This window comes from Sinocyclocheilus anshuiensis, unplaced genomic scaffold (assembly GCF_001515605.1).
Source record: "Sinocyclocheilus anshuiensis isolate Anshui unplaced genomic scaffold, SAMN03320099.WGS_v1.1 scaffold1072, whole genome shotgun sequence".
Lineage (NCBI taxonomy): Eukaryota > Metazoa > Chordata > Actinopteri > Cypriniformes > Cyprinidae > Sinocyclocheilus > Sinocyclocheilus anshuiensis.
Genome location: NW_015548242.1, coordinates 317,531 through 326,861, shown reverse-complemented (window position 1 = coordinate 326,861; position 9,331 = coordinate 317,531). Strand labels below are relative to the sequence as shown.

The following is a 9,331-nucleotide window of genomic DNA, read 5'->3' as shown; positions in this document are numbered from 1 at the left end:
CTCTTTTCAGTACAAATGTCTCCATCTGGTGGTTGAATATATTCATATGCATATATGATATTGGTATGATATCAGTTTGAGAAATAATTCTATAGGAACGTTCTGTACGCAATTTTTCAATGTTAATTCCAGAGTTGAAGACCAAGAAAAGTTTACCGCGTAATCGTTGGGCACGTTCTGTCTCTTATCACTTGGACTCAAATGTCTACACTCTGGACCTGGAGAAAGGCTACCAGCCCCTCAACCTCAACACCAGCCTCATGCTAGGCAGAAAGCAGGCAGTGTATGGAGAGAATGTAGAATATAGCGGAATGGGACCCACAGACAACAACTTCAACTCCCTCACGCCACCTGCTGCTCTTAAAGTCACCTACAGGTAAAACACAGATAGTCCGTTACTGTGTATGATAACAACTAATATCAGTGAAAATCTAATAAGCATACTTACTTGTTTAAAACCTAGAGAGACAACTGAAAAAGGAACTTTACTTTTTTGTTCAGATGCTCAATACTGATGAACGACACAGTCAGATGCGATGGTGGATTATATAAATCTCTACAAGCATGGAAAGATCACAAACTACACATTGAGCATGAGGTAAGATTATGAAGTTGTTCTTAAACAATCTGAATAAAAACAAAGAACTGATTTTACTATTAAAAAATGTTTGCTCTTTGAATAGATTGAGACATTGCAGACCAAAATAAAGAATCTCAGAGAGGTGAAAGGACATCTAAAGCAGGTTCGACCGAAAGAGTGTGAATGCAACCAAAACATGTAAGCCTCCACCTTTACATAAAAAAGGTTTTCATACTTTCATTAAGTGTTGACTTGATCACACATTTCACATAATCGTGTAATGTTTTCTTTAAAGGTATCAACACAACAATAGGGGACTGTTCAAACTCAAATCAGGCCGGATGCATTCTGTCAAGTAGGTTTTCATTCATCATCTGTCATAAAGCTGAAGGAAGGCACACTAACGCCTTATCACTAATGTTGCAATCTACAGTTGACAGTTGATTACTGTAGGTAGTGAAGATATCTGTTCTTTTAATCTAGTAGAAAGACCTCCAACGATAAGAAACAGTGGCTGATGAAAGAGCAGAAACGCAGGAAAAAGCTGAGGAAGCTCCTGAAGCACCTCCGTAATAATGACACTTGCAGCATGCCAGGCCTCACCTGCTTCACCCATGATAACCAGCACTGGCAGACCGCCCCCTTCTGGACAAGTACTGCAGAGCATAGCATATCACATCATTGTTTTTTTCATATATCACACACAACCGTATTTAATATGTTTGCTTAATTAAATAATGATGTGATTTCACTTATATTATCTTTTTGTGTTGTCAGTGGGGCCATTTTGTGCTTGCACCAGTGCCAACAATAACACTTACTGGTGTCTGAGGACTATCAATGAGACACACAACTTCCTATTTTGTGAGTTTGCCACTGGCTTCCTAGAGTATTTTGATCTGAACACAGACCCTTATCAGGTAGGTCTCTTTTAAAATCTCTTTTAGGCTTTTTTAGTTTTTAAAGAAGATTTAAAATAATCACGGGGACCCACATCATTTCCACTCGTGTTATTTTCTGTGCAGCTGATAAATGCTGTGAGCACACTTGATCGTGATGCAGTGAATCACATGCACCAGCAGCTCATGAAACTGCGCAGCTGTAAAGGTCACAAAGAGTGCAATCAGGAGACAGGTGAGTCATGCCACGTGATGAATGTTTTGGCATTGATGTTGCATTTCAACATAATACCTGTAAACATACAATCTATAACCCATTGACACATCATTATCTCTTATAGGTGGTAAAGAAAGAAACTCTTTGTACGATTACAGGTATGGTTCATTCCTGTTTTAACGGCTAAATAAAAAGGATTATTATTAATACGTGTGTGTGTGTGTGTGTGTGTGTGTGTACAACTGTTCTGAAGTGATAAGGGGTAAGATTTTTTTAAAGAAAGTAATTCATATATTCAGCAAGAGAACATGAAATTGATCAGTAACCGTAAAGACATTTATAATATTACAAACAATTTCTATTTCATAAATAAAATAAAGCTTTTTCTATTCAGCAAAGTATCATGGTCTCTAAAACAAATATTAAGCAGCACAACTGTTTTCAACATTGATAATAATAAGAAATATTTCTTAAGCAACAATCTGCATATTAAAATAGTTTCTGAAGGATCACACCGAAGACTGGAGTAATGACTGCTGAAATTTCAGCTTTGACATTACAGAAATAAATTCTATTTTAAAATATAATAAAATAGAACAGTTATTTCAAATTGTAATATTTCACAATATTACTGTTTTTACTGTATTTTTTATCAAATAAATCCAACCTTTGTGAGCTTAAGAAACTTAAAAAAAAAATTCAAAATCTTACATGTTTGTGTTATCATTACAATATTTTTTCATTATTATAAAGTATTTAACTATTACATTTATTTATACTAATATATACTAATGAATATAAATATCTACACACACACATACACATGTTTATATTTATTACTACTATAAAGATTTTTCTTATTTTTTATCTTATCTATTTCTTATCTTTGCAATGTGTTTGTGTTTTTGCATGCTTCAGGCCTCTTCATCGTCGAAAGAGGCCAAAAGTGAAGAAACCGTCCTCCAAATCAATGTGAGTTTGTTGTACACACCATCTGCTTAATATAATTCAGCCAGCCAGTTATCAGCCCTAATCCTCAGTAGCCCTCTTCCTTCTGTCACACAGTGTATGTTCATGCTGTCCCTCGCTGCATGAGCAGCTTTTCAATTCTCCTGACATTCCTTTAGATGCGCACGTGACGACAAGAGTCTTTCATTACTGATAAAAAAGTGTGTTAACAGAGTACAGAATGGTGCAGAGCGTCCCACTGCCATAATTACACATTGTCCTCATTTTGTACTTGACTTTCTTTTGTCTTTATGTTGTTCATATTCTGCTCAAACCTGAAGTTCCGTTATCAGAACTAAGATTTGTTATTGTTTGTTTACTCAGGGGCCAAATTTGGGAAGGATGGGTAGGTTAGATCTGTCTCTACTATCCACTGTGAAGGATGCGCAGAGGTGAGGAATGTGAACCGATGAACTCCTGACCCGAGGACAGCAAGTAAACTCTGCAAACGTCTAGCTGTAATGAAGTGTGGAGTTGTATCAGTGTGGTCATCTCAGTTTCTCTCTCAATGCAGTTCATTAATGTTTCTATCCACATTTTTTGATTCGCTACATTTTTTGTGAACTTTTTAATGAAAGACTTCAATCATGGAAACTTTTTACCATAATGGACTTTGATGGAGATGAGCAAATCTCTGTCCAATAAAGCATGTAACATTTTGTGGCTAAGATTGATCACCTTCACTGATCTCATAAGACGAGAAAACTCACATGGCTCATCATCAAGATATGAACCTGTCATCTATTTTTCAGTAAACACACTACTTCTTTATCATTCCTCTAAGACTGTGGGACTCTGATACTGTGTTAAACGCGGGGCCGGTGTGCTCTGACCTCTGCTGCTGTGGATATTGTAATATTACTCTCAAAGTGAAAATCCCAAGGAAATATCATAATACTTTACACATGTTGTGCTATAATGATGTTAATGTCACCTGCAACCTATGTGATTCTCTTCATGGAAATATTACTTTCAAACATGGTGCTACTGTAAGTTAACACGTGGAACTGAATGCTGCATAGTATGTATTTGAATGTATGTGCAATTAATGTAAATATTAGAATAGTTTTACCAGACTGAACATAAGTGAGTTTGTCTTCGTGAAAGGAGAGCACCCTCAGTCTAACAAAGGTTTTACGTTTCATTTGAATGCACTTATTAATAACATACTAAACAGTGTTTGAGTCATGTGTTATAATAGTTATGTAATTTCAAATATTTGTGTAGTTGTCATCATCAACCAATTCCTTACTTTTTGCTGTTTTCCTTTGCCTTGAAATTTGGAAAACAATGAAGGTGTAGTTGTTGGTGAATAAAGTGTTAAATACCCATGTGTACTTCTTTTTGCGGCCTTTTGTCTCACTTGGGACGAAGAGGATTAAGTAAGTAAGTACTTCTTTTATATTCCCCATATATATTTGGGGAATATAAAAAAAGAACACAACAACCTAAAACAACTTAAACGAAAATTAGGAAACAACTAAAACCAGCCTAAAACTAGTTTACTGTTCTGTACTGGTCTCTCCGCCAGGTTGGCCTCGCTGTTGGCTGTTTAAACCAGCTATTTTCAGCAGTGTTAGGAATTTTCTGACTTTTTTATTTATAAAATATTTCTGTGGGTGTGGATCTCTATATAAATGGATTATAAGTGGATACTATTCTTATGATTTCTTTTACACTGCTACCAAAATAAATAAATAATAATTACGTTTTACAGCCAGACTGACTGGAGACCATTTTACTGATCAGCTAAATCAGCTAAACACCATATTGACCAGGCTGAATGACCATTTTAAACCAGCTAAAACCAGCTTGGCTAGGCTGGGAGACAAGATAGATAGCCAAATCCTAAACCATCATGCATACATTGTGTATTTTAAGCAGTGTAGCATAGGGTTGGGAATCGAAAATCAATTCCAATTCCAGAATCGGTCAGGAATCTGATACTTATTGTAAAATAAGTAACCCTATCAATTCCTGTTTGTGCATCTTTTTTCTTTTAGTTGGCAAAAAGGGGCTGTTAAAAATGTATTTGTCTTTGAATCAGATTAACTCAAAAACACTGATTCATCCAGTAATGAAACAAGTAAATCTTGAGTGAGTCATTGAATCATTCCATTCATAAATTCAGTGAGATTTTGTTTAGTTGTCTAATATTTTTTCTTCAAAATTGTGAGAGAACTACAACCTCCATTAAAAACAGTCTCATCTTGAATCGTACAGCTCTATTTTGCACACAACCAGCTCTTAATCGAGTCCAGTTTTTATGCAGCCAGATGATTTTTGTACGTTTTGCGAAAAGAGACACAGAATAAATATCTTGTTTGATATCTAAATGTTTGATTTACAACATGTTACCTTGTTCGACAGCAGGTGGCGCTGTTTGAATCCGATATAAATCCCTTCAGGCAATCAAACATATGAATCCAAATCCACCTGAACTTGCACCTGTCGTGTAGTATAACCCAACTCCTAAACTCTCCAAAGCATGTAGTTTGTTTTACTAAAGTTTTTGGGTGTCACAATTACTCAGTGTGTAGCAAAGCGTAGTGGCTCTATCTGTGTGTGTAGGGGGTGGAGAGAGAGAGAGAGAGTGAGTGAGAGAGAGAGAGAGAGAGAGAGAGAGAGAGAGATGCCTACTAGACGCCATCCGGCTCACGCGCGCGCAGCAGCATTTGGGACTCAAGGCACATCACGAAGCTCTCGCGCAGGACGTCCTACAGACCTAGGGGATAACGTTTTACCTTCTTTACCCTTTCCCTTTATACTTTTTGTGGTTGAACCGTACAATGTGAGGAGAATGGCCGGGACAATGTAAGTTTCAGTCTTTTTTTTTTTTAAAGAAAATTAAGCAAGTTTTGACACGAGGGGTTAGTGCGGTGTCTCTTAAACGTTAGCTGCTCAACTAGTTTAGCTCTGTAAATTAAATATTACTTTACAGGAAACTGCAAATACAACTTAATTTGCTATAAATCGCCTATAAGTCTGTATGAGGGAAAATATGGAGTTTGTGTGAACGAAGCGATGATTTTCCCACGACTTCACGACTCACGAGGGTTCAGTCATATGTGATATTTTGCTCAGTTTGCTGCTGTCGATTGTTCAGTCGTGTCATTAAATCAGCATCTATGCTGGAGGCCATCTGTTTCGACAATATGTATTTGATTTGAATTGACTTCTACTGTAAACACTCGCTCACAGGAACCCGGCGATCATTGGCTGTTGGCTGATCTTAAAACATTTAACAAAACAGGTTTCACAACTTTGCCTAACATTAGTTTTTAAAATAGCAACATTTCCGTTTTTGACTTAATCACACCATTACCTCTTTTTAAGCTTTTAAGCTTAATTTAAATATTCAGATATTTAAATAAATAATTCAGGTACTATCAAAGTCAGCCTTCATCCTGAAGGTCTTGTAATATTTCACTTGCTTTGAGTTCAGTAACATCACACAGGCTCTGGTGAGACTTTAAAAAAAGTTTTATACATAATTGTAAGTTAAGTGATCGTGTTTAAAAAAAAATTCTGTCACAACCATGATATTTACAAATCATCATACAAAATATAAAAAATTGTTTGGGATTGTTTGTTAGACAATTTTCCCTCATTTTAAGTTCAACAATATCACACAGGCTCTGGTGACATTTATTATTTTTATTAAATAGTTTAAGGTAATTGTGGGATTTTTCTGGAAGGTATTTTTAGATAATTTCCATCATTTTAAGAGTAGCAGGTCAGTGGCACCCAACACCATAGACAAATTAGTAATCTGATACACAAATCCTATGAAAAATATTTTGTCATTGTTGAATTATATTCTGTGTGGCTGTGGTGACAATTCAATAGATGGTTCTTAAAATTAGAAACCATCCTGTATGCTCAATTCATTCATACACTAAAGTGCGGGATTTGTCCACATTTATAATAAATATGTATGGCATAATGGCTCATTCCTTTTGAATCTGAGTGTGTAAACAAATGCACATATTGTTTTATAATTATAATTAATTATATTATAATTCCTTGATATGTAAACTATACTTTTTAGATTTTGTGTCCCATTTTGTTCCAGTACTCAAAAATCAGTGTTGGATGAGATAGTGAATCTGGTCTAATTCACAAGTGTTATATTCAAAGCTTCTCAATATCGGCTGATGGTTACAGGAAACCACCAGAACCCTCTTTGATATCCCACAAAACCTTTACTGTGGTTAGACACACTGAAGTCACATAATGTGAGCTGGGGATACATGTTGCGTTTACTGGTGCTGCGCTGTCAGAAAAACACAGAGCATCTGTTAAGCACAGGGTTACAGATGTACGAATTAATTAAATTCATTAAATTAAAATGTAGTCTACACTCTTTTTCCACCCTGAGCTTGATTATGACACAGATGCTGAAGTGTAAATAGATGAAAAGAGGTGGTTGAAAGACTTCAACTGTTTGATGTAACACACTACCAAGCTTTGATCAGCCATAGTATTGATGGCTCTCTGTTCCTCTTTCCAAGTTCCCCGTTCAGAAGCTGAACAGGGGCATGACATTGGACACGTGATGCTTTTTGAAGCCACGTCTCTGTACGGCTGAAGTTTGAAGCTTGTTTAAAATGCTTCAGATGGTGTTGTAGATTTGCACTACTCTGAAGAAACTCTAATGTGATTAGAGACCGTTGATGGGCACTTTTGTGGTCTGTTCCAGCTTTTCAGTTCCAGCTAGTGAGTGTAAATGTATGTTTTGACTAGCTGAGGTTTATCTTTGATCCAGAATGGGATCTCACAATAGGATGTTTTTCCCGTTTGCATGTCTGGTACACAATAGTGTGCAGACAAAGGGAGGACGTAGCATTGTGACAGCAGTTTAGCACCAGTGTTTTAACAAGACCAATGGCCCGTCTCCAGCGTGCCTCGCGGGCACAACGAGTTGCTTTTCTATTCCAGTTTTGTTTGTTTTTTAGTCAGATGCAGTCAGATGATGATGCTGTTCTTTTGTATCAATGATACACCGTGAATCAGTGCGTCACAAATAGTTATGTGGTTTTTAAAATAATACAGTGAATTTCAACTGTCATCTGTGTCACATTTTGTTTTTGTTGGTCTGGCAAAGACATTGGCACTGCATCACTTTTGAAGGTGCATTAATTTTGAAAGAACTGTACACAAAAAAATTTAAGCTGTTGCCTTAAGCTGGCATTTAGTGGAAATTCATCCTATCCTATTGATTCATTTAGGCTATTGAATGATAATTTTTTGGGGCTGATTTGGTTGAGTGATATACCAGACTTCTTCAATCATTTAGTCCACTAAAACCCCTTTCTTCCAGTCTGTCAAATTCACATTCAGATCGGCCTCCAATTAACAACCGATGCATAGCCCACATTCCCACCCTCCTTTCTTTTCATGTCCCTATTATTTTGATAATCTATTTTACTCGCGTCACAATATGGATCAAGCAAAGATCAGGCACTGTTTTACAAGTAAAAACAGTCCAAAACTGTTCTAAACAAATATATTTGATGTGGAAGGACAAGAAGGCATGGACTTTTTTATTATTTAATTCAAAACCAGCCTGTTTGCATGTTGCCTGCTTTACATGCCAGCATTAATGGGCCAGCAAATAACAGTTGGATTAACAGTTGCATTATTTATTTAGAGTCTTTTGAAACACCTTTATTAGTATTAGTGTTATTTCAATTGTTTTATTGGTATTAATTAGCTTTCTTATATCTCATCTCCTGTGTTTGTTGAGGATGTCGCACTTAAAATGCAGCTGTTGACCCCACCTTGACAATTTGCACTGTTAATGTGCTAATCTTTTGCAAAACTTCAGGCCTTTAGGCAGAAAGCATTATTTTTATCTTGCCCTTACTAGGACCTCCCTACTAACAAATGTTAACAACTCAATCATTTGGGCATTCGGGGTAGGGTTGTGACGGTGAGGAAGTTTTCCCACCGGTTAATCGACGTGTGACAACACCGGTATCACCGTGGGGGCGGGGGCGTTCCCTCTTCTCCTGACTTTCCTTCGCTTTTAAGTAGCTTGTAAAAGCTGCGTGCGCATTTTACTTTCACTTTCAAATAGCGGCAATTCGGCGTAAAGCAATTGTTAATTTTTAGTCCGTTTGAATTTCCCCTCTTTTCCTCGCTTTCCTTCGCTTTTAAATAGCTTAAAAGCGCCGTGCACATTTTACTTTCACTTTCGAATTAGCGGCAGTTCGGCGTCAATTGCTTGAATGCAACAACAAAATACAACGTCAAACTCACTTTAGCCTATATATAAAACATAGAACTTTTATTAACAAAACAAATAAAAATACACCATGCTATAGGGCAGGCTATGCCTAATATAAAATAACAAATAACTTACATAAAGTTTAAATAGGTATACAAAACTGGAAATAGGCTAAGTAAACATGTATAATATACAACCAAATAAATAAGAAACGTAGAACGTTTATTAGCAAAACGAGTAAGAAAGCTTGGAGGCACGGCATACACCTTGATGTAAAAAAAAAAAAAAAAAATGACACAAAGTTTAAATAAAGTAAAAATCAGCAAACAATGCGGAACCAATTAAATAAGAAATCACCTTAGATAAACGGCAAAAGTCAACAGACTTTTCAAAAT

The 9,331-nt window shown here is 36.3% G+C and overlaps 1 protein-coding gene and 1 pseudogene across 1 annotated transcript in view; both read left to right on the top strand.

Annotated features, from left to right (window-relative positions):
* Positions 1-4,000, top strand: part of LOC107655065 (extracellular sulfatase Sulf-2-like) — a 34,890-nt gene extending 30,890 nt beyond the window's left edge. The window contains exons 13-22 of the mRNA XM_016442463.1: positions 133-376; positions 502-598; positions 684-778; positions 876-935; positions 1,064-1,233; positions 1,358-1,500; positions 1,606-1,714; positions 1,821-1,854; positions 2,615-2,668; positions 3,029-4,000. Coding sequence (XP_016297949.1) covers positions 133-376; positions 502-598; positions 684-778; positions 876-935; positions 1,064-1,233; positions 1,358-1,500; positions 1,606-1,714; positions 1,821-1,854; positions 2,615-2,668; positions 3,029-3,059 — 1,037 coding nt within the window. The 3' untranslated portion in view covers positions 3,060-4,000. The remainder of the gene's footprint in view (positions 1-132; positions 377-501; positions 599-683; positions 779-875; positions 936-1,063; positions 1,234-1,357; positions 1,501-1,605; positions 1,715-1,820; positions 1,855-2,614; positions 2,669-3,028) is intronic.
* Positions 4,001-5,367: 1,367 nt separating this feature from the next.
* The window catches only part of LOC107655064 (rho GTPase-activating protein 39-like), a 32,595-nt pseudogene continuing 28,631 nt past the window's right edge, over positions 5,368-9,331 (top strand).